At 35.3% G+C, this 12,437-nt stretch overlaps 3 protein-coding genes across 8 annotated transcripts in view; 1 reads left to right on the top strand and 2 right to left on the bottom strand.

Annotated features, from left to right (window-relative positions):
- Positions 1–11,293, top strand: part of Npl4 (nuclear protein localization 4) — an 11,786-nt gene extending 493 nt beyond the window's left edge. The window contains exons 3-13 of the mRNA XM_069132957.1: positions 632–712; positions 785–989; positions 1,060–1,198; positions 1,270–1,407; positions 1,465–1,768; positions 1,853–1,990; positions 2,074–2,221; positions 2,349–2,509; positions 10,355–10,506; positions 10,581–10,719; positions 10,800–11,293. Of these exons, the coding sequence (XP_068989058.1) occupies positions 632–712; positions 785–989; positions 1,060–1,198; positions 1,270–1,407; positions 1,465–1,768; positions 1,853–1,990; positions 2,074–2,221; positions 2,349–2,509; positions 10,355–10,506; positions 10,581–10,719; positions 10,800–11,117 (1,923 nt within the window). The 3' untranslated portion in view covers positions 11,118–11,293. The remainder of the gene's footprint in view (positions 1–631; positions 713–784; positions 990–1,059; positions 1,199–1,269; positions 1,408–1,464; positions 1,769–1,852; positions 1,991–2,073; positions 2,222–2,348; positions 2,510–10,354; positions 10,507–10,580; positions 10,720–10,799) is intronic.
- LOC138190270 (uncharacterized) lies at positions 2,696–9,527 on the bottom strand. Of its 6 annotated transcripts, XM_069132959.1 has the most exons (5): positions 8,778–8,825; positions 6,896–7,213; positions 6,449–6,598; positions 4,957–6,304; positions 2,696–3,978 (listed from the first exon to the last, which is right to left on the bottom strand). In XM_069132959.1, exons 1-4 carry the CDS (start codon positions 8,808–8,810, stop codon positions 4,973–4,975), a joined length of 1,833 nt encoding a protein of 610 aa, XP_068989060.1. In that variant the 5' UTR covers positions 8,811–8,825; the 3' UTR covers positions 2,696–3,978; positions 4,957–4,972. The 6 variants fall into 6 exon arrangements, with proteins under 6 accessions (XP_068989060.1, XP_068989064.1, XP_068989062.1 ...); XM_069132963.1 differs by lacking the exon at positions 8,778–8,825 and adding an exon at positions 9,439–9,527 and having other exon boundaries at positions 2,696–6,304; XM_069132961.1 differs by lacking the exon at positions 8,778–8,825 and adding an exon at positions 8,931–9,398 and having other exon boundaries at positions 2,696–6,304.
- Positions 10,636–12,437, bottom strand: LOC138190280 (EKC/KEOPS complex subunit TPRKB). The gene has a single exon (XM_069132984.1). The coding sequence runs from the start codon at positions 12,179–12,181 to the stop codon at positions 11,639–11,641; it is 543 nt and encodes a 180-aa protein (XP_068989085.1). The 5' UTR covers positions 12,182–12,437; the 3' UTR covers positions 10,636–11,638.

Genomic DNA, 12,437 nt, shown 5'->3' with positions numbered 1-12,437 from the left:
GTATAGACCGCTTGATTGAAACGGAACAACGTTTTATTAAAAAAATAGGTCATTCGTTTCAGAAATTTCGAAAATTTTACAATTCATGTAGTAACGTGTAACTTACTAAAAGTTCCCAGATATCTTATTCCTTAATCTTATTCCTTTGTTTTCCTTTTATGGTTTTTAAAAATTTACAATGATGATACACTAAAAAATATACTGTATTGAAAATTTAATTTAATAAATGCGTTTTTAATAAATATTGCTCTAATATTTGTTTTTCATATCTGAATATTTAGTTTTTTATATAAGTTTCTATGTTTATAAATAAATTGCAAATATATATTGAAATATTATATCCATACAATATTTCTTACACCAAATAATGTTTTTTTATATTTATTTATCTGATATTATTATACATGTATTTTTTGTTGTAAATAAAATTTTTATATAAGTTAATTTCTACTTAGCAAATAAATATTATTGCAAGAAATGTTAATACTTTTATGGAGTTATTGACACACAACCATCCTTTAATGTTTAAAATGTACTATAATGAACTTAAATTGAAGTGTAAATGTAATGTTGAAATGTGTGAAATGTAATATATATGAATCTTTGGTTATAGATATTTATTTGTTTACAGACCTTACGTGTGCAATGTTCAGAAGGAACAAAGCGTATAGATGTAAATCTGTCTGATACAATTTCTCAATTGTATGATAAGGTTTGTCCTTTTAATATCATGGAACAACAGTGTATAATCATGTAAATATTAATTCATTTTTCAAAATTGTAGGTCTCTAAAACCTTTGAATTGAATACTTTTGGATTTGGACTCTATAAGGAACGAAATCATAAAAATGAACTTCCAGTTTCTCATAACAGAACAATTTCAGGAGCACATCTTTCTCATGGTGATATGTTATATCTGGCTCCTCAGAGTAGTACACAGTTGTGGAGTACTCCCTCAACTAGTACTGCCAACATTGATATTTCTCAAGGTTTTAATTATATTACTTCATTTTCCTTATTACTTGAACTTAATGTTACATTAACTTTATTCTATACTAGAAACAAAACCAATGGATGAAACAGAGACTAGCAACCATACTTTCAATGCTTCTCGATCTGTATCAAATGCAATGGAAGATGTTGATGAACAATTATGGAAACTTGATGGTAAAATACAAAGAAAACGTGATGAAAAACTGTAAGTGAATATAAGTATAAATAAATTTTGTATATAGAATTATATTAAATATGTTGTAATTCGTTTAATAGATGTAGACATGGTGCAAATGGATGCTGTGTTCATTGTACTCCTTTAGAACCTTTTGATGAAGCTTATCTTAAGGAACAAAATATAAAACATTTGTCTTTTCATTCGTATCTCAGGAAACTCACTGCTGGAGTTGATAGGTATGTTCAGCTCTATGTTACGTAATATTCCATATACAACCTCTAAATATTTTATAGGGGGAAGTTTATACAATTAGAAGATATAAACTGCCGTATAAAAACTGGTTGTAAAGATCATCCACCTTGGCCACGAGGTATATGTAGCAAATGCCAACCAAGCTCTATTACCCTGAATCGACAAACTTATCGTCACGTGGACAACGTTATGTTTGAAAATCCAAGCTTAGTTGAACGCTTTCTCAATTATTGGCGCAGCACTGGTCATCAACGTATTGGATTTTTATACGGAAGATACGAAATACATACAGATGTACCATTAGGCATTAGAGCTGTTGTCGCAGCTATTTACGAGCCACCACAGGTACTTTAATAGAAATAAATAATATTAAAACTATCATATCTATAAGCATTCTTGTAATCTACAATGTAACCATAATTATTTTAGGAAAGTACAAAAAATTCTATACGACTTTTACCGGATGAAAAAGAAGTGGTAGTGGATGAATTGGCTCATTTACTTAATTTAAAAAGAGTTGGATGGATTTTTACAGACCTTATAGTTGACGATATCAAGAAAGGAACGGTAAATTTATCTGCGACTGACCTGTATTTTTCTTTCTCATAAACTAAAGTCCTTAATTAATAGCATTAGTTTAATTTATCCAGGTAAAACACGTTCGAAATATAGAAAGTCATTTTTTATCTGCTCAAGAATGTATTATGGCTGGGTATTTCCAAAACAAGTATCAAAATCCTTGTCGTTTTTCTCCTAATAATTATTTTGGTTCAAAGTTTGTTACTGTTTGTGTTACTGGTAAGTCACTTGCATCATATTGTTAGTCAAACTGCTTTGTTTTGATGTATATATGTATATATATACACAAAAAAAAATATATATAAACAAAAAATCTGAATTATTAAATAGGACATATTGATTATAGGTGATGAGAAAAATCAAATTCATATGGAAGGTTATCAAGTGTCCAATCAATGCATGGCATTGGTTCGAGATAGCTGCTTGGTTCCTACGAAAGATGCTCCAGAATTGGGCTATGTAATTGAATCAACAGATAAACAGTATGTCCCAGATGTCTTCTACAAGGTGAGTACATCCATTCTTTATTCAAATACATTTAATTAATTCCCTCTGCTTGAAATTAAGATGGCAATGTAGCTTTAAAGTTGATTATGAATTTGCATATTGTGATGAAAATATGACACTGCTGAATTATATCTTACATGCTAATAGTATTAAGGAAGGTGAAGGTATGCATAAAGTATACACGAATGAAAGAGAAACAGTTTATAACTCAAAATTGATTGATTAAAAGTACATTTAAATTGGGCAACGAACTTCATTTCGTACATGTATAATGAAATAACAGAACTGTTTAAGCAAGTGCACTACGGATATGCGCTTCCGTAGGCTACAAACAAAATGACCTCAATTTTCATATGTAAGATGATTACGCCTTAACTTAAAAAGGGGTGAGTGAGGAATAGAAAAAGAAAAGGACACGGGAGAGAGAAAGAAAAAAAAATAATAGATGGAAAGAAAAAACGAGAGAAAAACTTATCGCAAAATTATAGCCGCTCAACCGTTTAATTCGAACGCGAGGGGCAAGGTAAATCGTCGGTTGTTAGAATCGATATTACAAGCTATGCGTTGTTACCTCATCACGTTCATAAAAATATATGTAGTATATATATATTTATATATATACGCGCGCGCGTGGATATTTTGTGTATACAGGTGGGCTTCTAGCTTCACTCGCTTCGGTAAACACATGAATTTATACGCATCTAGATTCAAAAGTGTCGACTGAGTTTCCCGGTTTTTTTTTTTTTTTTATTTTCTTACAACGACCGAAACGAGAGAAATTCATTCGAGCTCGACCACCCTTCGATCGTCGTACGTATTTACGCAGTGATATTTAATTCTAACGGCGATTCTTACATTCATCGCGATGCAACGAGTCCGCCCTTTCTTTTCTTTCTTCATTGCAAAACGCGACGAGTTAGCTAATTAACAAGTGTTAAAACTTTCAAGTTCAACATCGAATGAGGCTTTCTTCGAAAAAGGCATCCGCGACGTCGAGGGCGTGCAATTTCCTACAATACGTGAGTGCGCTTTTTGTTTCTACGCGCCGATTTACAGAACACTCTTTTACAACGCGTTTCTTCGCACACGGGTACATGGTAATATGATACATAACGATGGGATTCTTTTACGAGGATTGAGACGAGTAGTATAACGCATTACATTATCGTAGTACTTCGATATACAGCATCGAGGAATGATTCGTTTATAATATATATTCGCTCATTTCGTTCGTATTTTTCTGATCAGACGACGAGGCTTACAATCTACATAGTAGTAGTTAGGCCTTGCATACATTTTCATCTTGAGATCTAATCTTAAATACAGTTAATATACGGCGGTCAACTAGACCACAGCAAAGAGCAAAAAGGGAGTAGTATATCCTTGAGTCGTCCGATAGGAACCGCAATTTTCCTCGACTCGTTTCATCGCGCAATTACTTGTTCCCTTTCGGCTCCTTTTTCTCTCCTCTGAAAAAAGAAACGGAACGATACGTGATCGTTAATCGGACGAAATAAAATTGGCCCTTTGACGCACCGACGTATCGTTCTAACCGTCAATGTTCTAAACGACCTGCGTGTATGAAATTACGACCTTTTGACTTTTTACGAAGTCACGTATTTCGATTATAAAACAAAAAAAGAGAGTTCCCGCCTGTACGTTTGTTTGTTTCTTTTCTTGTTTGTTTGTTTGCTTGTTTTTTTTTTCTTACAAATATATGAACATATGTGTATACACATACAAGTTTCCCCATTTTCCGTAAATATTCCTCATCTACACGATATTTTTTTTTTTCTTCTTTTTGTTTTTACTACCTATGATCTAAAACATTAGCAACGCCCACAGGGCGACACCGTTAACCACGGCACTTATTAAGTCCCGTACGATACCCTCTATATCAACTATACATAGCAATATGCCAATAGCCAAAATAAACGTCGAACTTCTTCTAAAACAAATGTCGTACAGCTAGAAGTCGTATCGATATCACGATCGATCTTGAGGTACGTATTATCGATCATCGTCGTTATTGTAGATACAGAATCATATTGATTCCCAATCAATAGCAAAATATGGATCTTTATTTCTTCTTTCTTCTCTTATGCGTCCACGTTTAAAAATAGATTCAATATCTTTAGAATTCTATTGTTAATAGTTAATTAAATTGTGTGACTCATATGGAGCATCGCGATTCATGGAGCTACATATATGGTCGCGACGGTGTCTCTCAACATGTAATATCATTTATCGTTGGATATTATATATACGTGACTTTTTTTTTTTTTTTGTTTTGTTTGTTTAATTAAACACCCCATTCCCTATATCGAACGCGTCAGAGATACCGTCGCGAACTCGTAAAACTTCTTTCTTTTTTTTCTTCAGTTATCTAGAACGGGATAATGTAAAGTATACGGGTAGAACTTGATTACCCTTCGGTGTATACTAACCGCAATAATGTTGTCGTTACAATTTACCGCATTTCGTAATTAGAATATTCTTCGTAGGCTTGCCCGTTTGATCACCAAACGTAGATATCTTCTCGACTAATTCTAGTCCTTCGACGACGTGGCCAAAGATTCCTGTGAATCCGCGCATCTCTTGTAGTATTATACGAAATTGTGAACCGACCATACCAAGGTTATCATGTCGCTTTTGCGTTCGCCGCATTCCCACTGCTCCTCTCACTGCAGGGAATTTCGTGTCGTCCGGCATAAAGTAACCATCCTCGAATATGCTCCTTCCTCCGCGACCATTGTTTAACTCAAAATCACCAGTAATCACGGATTCGCCTTCCCAGCACTGAAAGATCGTGCAACCCTTATAACCGACTCCGACTTCACCGGTCGCCAGAACACTAAAATTTTTGGCCATTTTTGGAGCTGCATCCGGCCTCACTTCTATCACGATACGGCCATGCGGAGATCCGTTCACTTCGATGTTGAAATAATACAGAGGATAAGGGTTCGAAGGTCCTCGAAGGGATGCTGCTATTCCGCTGGACGGCGGTTGAGAGGATGAGTGGACGGTTACCAAACTTCCGCCACCAGTACCGACTCCTTCCGGTATAAATGTCGATTGTTGCTGTGGATGTAACATCGCATTTGGAGGTGCGGGCGGAACGGGTTTAACGGACGGCGAACCAGGTGGAATGAGAAGTTGCTGCGGGGTTGCCGGCGGCGGTGGACCTTGGTGTACATGAACGGAGCCCGGTGGTGCTGGTTGCGGTTGCATCATGTTTGAATGATACTCTATAGAACCGTTTTGCATGTGTTGCTTACTAACTACATGTCTCGAATATAGCTGCGACATGCAATAATTTGCGAGGAACAGTATCGGATTTTGTGAAGCCGCCAAATGATTTGGTAATCTACCGCCATTACTAGTTCCTTGAGAAACGATCGATTCTCCCGTGTGAATTCCAGCCAACGCTTGTTTTAATAACGCAAAATCAAATACCACTCCCGAGTTACCAATCAAATCGTCGAGTTGGCACTGCAACATCATTTCTTGGTACTTTGATTGCAATCTTTGTTTCTCGAGTATGAGTTGTGAATGCAAATTGTATACATCGTTAGGACTGTCGATCATCTGAAGACTAGCTTTCGCTTTCCCAAGTGTTTCCCGCGCGTCCGTTATCTCAGGAAAATGACTCCAGCCATTCTGAAGATCGGTCTCAACATGTGTTTTTAACGTTACACAAGCTTCTAACACCTTTATTAAGAATTCTCGTTGCTGCATAGCCAGTCTTTGAATCTCGGTCGATAACTTTCCCATAGCAACTAATTCCAATTGAACCTAAAAGACACATCCACATGCATTCTTCCTCTAATTCGAACATCACGTACCGGCTATCGATATCTCTTTAATACACGCAAAACTGCGTATATATACACGCCGACAACAAATGTACCAGCAAATAAAATTCATTCTAAAACTTACATCGGATATGAGTTGTTCTTTGGCATCAGTTTGCGATTTAATCTGGTGACCTGGGTGTTCTTGTGGAGTGGCGCATGCTCTGCAAAGTGCCGTGCAACATGTCGCACACCACAATGCCAGAGGCATTCCGTGCGTGTGACAATTCTCACTCTGTAACAATGTTATAATAATCATATATTTCATATGATTTTTTTACATTATATATTATATTCTCATATGGTAAACCAATAACCATTTTCCATTCCAAAAAGAATTTTAAGTATTAAAATTATATCCTATATTTTAAACGGAAACTATTTGCAGGCCTTATAACATAATCCTATTACTATTAGAACCTATGTTGATATGGCTTCAGAGCTGCATGCTTTCTTTACCATTTACGTATGATCTGACAATGCAAATAACCAGCTGACAAACCCAAAATCGTCGAGAAAAAGTTATCTGTACCTTTCTTTCCTTATCATTTGTCTTTCCAGATGTGTTGTTCGTGGTGATTTTTAAGTGAGACAAATTATTCGTTAGAACAAGGAGAGAAGAGTGCGTCGGTAGAGCGTCCGGTCCTTGATCACCCAGGTCCGTCCTCTTCCAGCAATGCGCGCAAAACAACTCACGTCCCTTTAATAAATTGTTCTCTATGCAACGCAAGCAAAAGTAATGCTTGCAACTAAGATATTTCGGGCATTGCTCCGCGTCGTTATACTTCTGCTTGCAATAACTGCAAAGCGTCAGTTCCTCTAAATCCGTTAGAACGCTTGGATCCAACATCTGGAAAATGATAAAATATTATTCATTAATTATTCTTTTATTCTTTGTAATCGTAGGCCTTTACGTTATTCGAAATATTCAAAAACTACTTGTACTACCATTTTACCTGGTTAAATCATTGTAATCTTATACAGAATTACACGAAAGGGGACACAGATAATTTATGAAAGATTGAGTTAGAAGAAAGTATACATATAAGAAATGTTCGTTTCGTTATATGTATGCGTCGTACTATTTAGGAAAATAATATAAAGGTCGAGCTTGATATACCTATTTCTAATAACACACGGTTCAACATTTCAACTCATGTTGTTTTCTTTTCGTCTTTTTCTCTCTGTTCCACCACTCTCTCCTTTGTCTTACGTGATACAATTCGCAGTTTTTATAAAATGTGTCTTTAAATTTATCTAAGAAAATTGTTGACTATTGAAGCATACTACGTATTTTATTATTCAAACAATATCAAATATTTTATACATATTTATTTCGTTATTGGTACATATATATGTATTCTTGTTTGTGATATATTCTATACAAGGTTTTAAAATCGTTCAATGCGATGCGATTTATTTCATGAATGAACTTGGGAATATCTTTTCTTTGATCAAACGTATGTACGACGAAAACATATCGTTTTGTTTTTTTTCTTCTTAACCAAATACAAAACAAGGGAACAAAAGAAAGACCGAATTCCTTAGTACAATATACAAATTAGAACCGTAATTCTTTTACTTGATTCCTCTCTTTCTACTATTTTCCTCTTTTTTTCTTTTTTTTTTTTCGTTCGTACGCTGTAAAACTGTTTCATAACACGCCACATTAGGTTCAATCGTGTTATTTCATTGTATTGTCTTTAAGCACGAACTCGTCCTCAGAAGGTTAGCCTCTTATCTGACACATCGACTACAACATCAAAATTATTATGCAACAATTTGGCTGACACTACTGATACGTAAAAAATGACATTTCATGGGAGAACGCGCATGCGTGGAAAATCCCGCCAAAACGTAAGGGGGTCGAACAGTCGAAGTTTTGGGATTTACCATTCGCTAACGGGGAAAGCGTATTAAGGGGAAAGGCAGCTAACAGAGATAGACGTATATAGAATGGTCACATTTCTTAGTTCTGGCAAAGCATATTTCAAACACCAATAGCTGTAACCGATAAAACCTTCGGCCGTATGATATATGGATTCTTGCAGCTTATCGCCGAGTACTTTCCGTGATATTACGGCTGTCACCACTTGTGACAAGTCCACGGTTTAAGTTAAAAATGACTCGAACGCGGACTACTACGTGTTAGGCAAATTCCGCGGGAATATTCTACTTAAGTTTGTTCTCTCGGTCGTATCATCTCGGTGTTTATACGTACACGCATGCTTCTTTCTCTACCTCTCGTTCTCGCTCTCGTTTGTCAGTCCTCTACACACTTCTTTCACACTGTCTCTTTCTATCTTACTCACATACATATGCATGCACACTCGTCTCTTTTCTCGTGCTCACAATGGCATACAACACGCGCGCGCGCGTCACAGAGAACACGTCTACACACAATACACACTTACACAGAAAGCATATGCCTTCTCCTTATCACGCATTCAAGCGCGCGCACACGCACGCATCATACTACACATACATACTCTCCTTTTCATTCTTTCTCTTTTGCTTCTTGCTTGTTCCTTCTTTCGTTGGATTGTAGGAGCGTAAATGTTCCGTACCGTGTATACGATTCGTGATCGTCTCCTTGCCGCGCGATGGAGGCTGATCGTTGGCACTCGTCACTCCTAGCGTAATACCGTGACGATGATTATTCCGTAACTTTTGTTCGAATATACGATTTAGGACTTTAATTTACATCGGGATTGACGTAGTATTGTGCGGTTCCGCACGCAGGAATCGCGAGCACTCCGACGTTTTTCGTCGCCGCAGTTGCCGTCGTCGAGAGCTTTTTACCAAAGCTATATTTTTTTTTTGTACTTTTTCACGTTACGTGTTTTACGCTTATCGAACGTCGTGAGTTATTATGGATAACATAACGACGGCGCGCCGGTAACGCGGCGTTACTTCAGTCTTAGCTCGTGCGAACGTTTTGCCACATCATGATGTTTGGTTCACTAAACTAACCACTAGCATGGCGGCGACGACCGACCGACCGACCGACACACACCACAGCGCGCGCTAGTCGCTTACGCTGTTGCTCTCTCCTCTCTTCGTCCCGTATCTTACCCCCTCTCGTCGATCCTAAACCTTCCTCCTTCTCTCTTCCTCTTTCCTCTTTCTTATACACTTTCGGGTTCGACTCGTGGCAAACGGTGCCGGTTTGTCGTCTGCGGCTTCTACCATTGCGCGCGCATTCGACCAACCATTACAAGTATTATGGACTTGCCTTCATGATCCTTCTTGTAAAATCTAGTTATATCTGCTTCAATTCAACCAATCAAATTCTCTAGATGTTACTCGACCTCACGATCGTATAGAGGTTTGGCAATTCCCGTGATGAGAATAAGACTCTTAAGCGAAGGACAAAAGATTCTCAATTTGTTTGCTAAGCAGTAAGGCGCTTCAATCGCTGTGTATTGTATAAGTTGCGGACATAGTCGCATGTACATGGGATATATATAGATATAAGTGTAGACTGCAAATACCGTGTTGAGAAAATACGTTGAAAGAGATACAGACAAATAACGAGATCTCCCTTTCCTTTTCTATCTGTTAGAAACAAATATTTGTTATCACAATTTTTCTAAAGAATGCGTGGTCTTTATTTCTTATACTGTGTAGAAAACGGCTATGATGTATTGTATAATTATACGTATATTGTTTTCGCTAACCTGTAGATCGCAGCGCTCTATGTTTAGCGGCAGATTTGTAAAGCGCACTTTATGACATTATCTCCGCCACAGAAGTTGCCAGACCTGCCTGTGTATAGGAACGTGTAGACACACTTATTACAGAATGTCTTTTCAAAATGTTTTCAATACAATTTATCTCAATTTTCATTGCATATTTGCGATTTTTAATAACAAATATCAACGAAATAATATGAATATAGGATAATTTTGGAAAATGTAATAAAATTGAAATATCACAATAAAATGGTCGTCTTTTTGCATTTTAATATTTTGTTTTGTTTGATCTCCAGGAAAAAGATTCTTATGGAAATGAAGTGTCAAGGCTAGCAAGACCTTTGCCAGTAGAATATTTATTGGTAGATATACCTGCATCCACGCCACTTAATCCACAGTTTACTTTTTATGTTAGCAATAATATCACACCATTTCTTATTGAAAATAGGTATGTAAAAAAAGTACATAGAACAGATTATAGTGTTTTAAAATAGTTTCGATGTCAATTTTATTTGGTTTTAGACTCATCGATGGACAAATTCAAGAATTTAGCTCACTTTGTTCTTACATGCAACAATTTAGCAAAGAACAATTTCTAGAAGCAGTTTCAGATTTTCACTTATTAATTTTTATTGCAACAATGGATATGTTTCCAATGAAGGTACAGTGTGTTTTCTATTAAATACTCGTCTATTTTAGTTTTATTTCATTGTTATAAAATAGGCTTATTTGTTATTTTAGGACCATATGATGCCATTATTAGAAGCAATTCGTACAAAAGATAGAGAAAAAGCTATAGAGTGGTCACGTTCAGAACAATGGGCAACAGTAGAGCAACTCATATCTGAAACTACAGCATCTACATCTCAACCAATGTTTGATAATAGCTCAAGGATTTCAGCTTCTGCACTTGCAGAGGGAAGTGGAATAGCAGTTGGTACAGACTCAATTGTAAATTCACCACCTGATCAAGGACTTTGGACTTGTTCACATTGCACATTTCTCAATGCAGCAGATTTTGCAATGTGTGAAATGTGTGGTTTGCCAAGGAATACGTAACAAACTGTCATTATATTGCTTTTGTATGCAATTGAGGGTGTTGTCCTTAAATTGCAAATTTGCTCCTGCAGGTTTTGACAGATACTGTGTTCTTGCAGATATAAAAATTGTTTTCAGCGCATACCTGGCTTTATTTATGAGTGAATAAAAAGAGGAAAAAGTATCTTTTACCGAAATCTACTTTACAGCTTTCCTTTTTGTAGTAATCCTTGAACAAGCGTATAACCAGGAGTAATGTACAAATCGCAAAATGTAATAACTATCTTTTTTCCATGTTGTATTTATATACTAAGAATTTGAAAATCTACATTAAACATTTACAGAAAATTCACAATTATCATATTAAGTTGCTATGAGGTTTATAAAAATAAATATGAGGAATAAAACAAGAATATTGATTACAATGGATAAATTACAATATATTTAATTTTTTCTTGTTTATGAAACATTGTTACATAAGTATGCAAAAATTTTAGATATCAAATAATGTTTATCTACAAAAAGATTCTCCCAAGATCTTTTTATTTCAATAATATAAAATCTTTACAGCTAATTCTAGAAATAACAGAATTAGTGAAAGTAGAAATATTCAATTCATTTTCATCAATTCTATATGTTCTTTTTACTAAATCAAAATCTGTAAATTGAGGCAAACTAGAAATCAATACCCTTTCTCCTTTTATACTGTTCATTAGTATTTCTGACATTGAATATCCATCACCTTCTTTGTGTATTATTGCTATTAGTATATTTTTGTCATTATCACTGACACCAAATTTTGCTAATGAACGTGATATGTTTTTTGATATTGATAAATTAAACAATACCTCAGTGTATAAAGATTTTGTAGTTAACTGAGTCATTTTTGCGCTAATTGCAGCTTTATTAGCAGCTACTATTACTTGCAAAGGATCCACTATAAGCGCCGCTTTTATAATACAGCAAGAAAGTTTATTGTCCATAACTTTTTTATGTAGTTCATTAGAATTTTGTACATCCTTAAATAAATATAATGTGCAGACCATTTCTGTTTCAGGATCTAATGATATTGTATAATCGTCCATCTTTGTCAGTGTTCAATATTCAATAATAAATCAGATATTAATATTTCCTCTCTGATATTACTTTTGCAAAATATGATACATATCTTTTTGATACATATCATATGGCCTGAATAAAAACTCGTCGAAATAATTTCTTCTTAATTTAAATTTATAATTAGCTATATAATCATTTAAATATATCACAATTTAATAATTTTTGTACTTTACACAAATAACTTTAAATAAAAGTTTGGTTATTTTCATACCATTTACTGTC

The sequence above is a fragment of the Bombus flavifrons genome, chromosome 3 (assembly GCF_040668555.2).
Source record: "Bombus flavifrons isolate JBK064 chromosome 3, iyBomFlav1_principal, whole genome shotgun sequence".
Classification (NCBI taxonomy): domain Eukaryota; kingdom Metazoa; phylum Arthropoda; class Insecta; order Hymenoptera; family Apidae; genus Bombus; species Bombus flavifrons.
This window is presented reverse-complemented; position numbering and strand designations above follow the sequence as displayed.

What these genes read in the sequence shown, in the direction of transcription:
- LOC138190280 (XM_069132984.1), bottom strand. Translation starts at nt 12,181, where the DNA reads ATGGACGATTATACAATATCATTAGATCCTGAAACAGAAATGGTCTGC.
- LOC138190270 (XM_069132958.1), bottom strand. Translation starts at nt 8,810, where the DNA reads ATGCGTGATAAGGAGAAGGCATATGCTTTCTGT. An exon ending in AGAAGGCATATGCTTTCTGT is followed by an intron (nt 7,214 to 8,777) that starts GTAAGTGTGTAT and finishes ATCATTTTCCAG; the next exon opens with ATGTTGGATCCAAGCGTTCT. An exon ending in AAGAACAACTCATATCCGAT is followed by an intron (nt 6,305 to 6,448) that starts GTAAGTTTTAGA and finishes TGTGTCTTTTAG; the next exon opens with GTTCAATTGGAATTAGTTGC.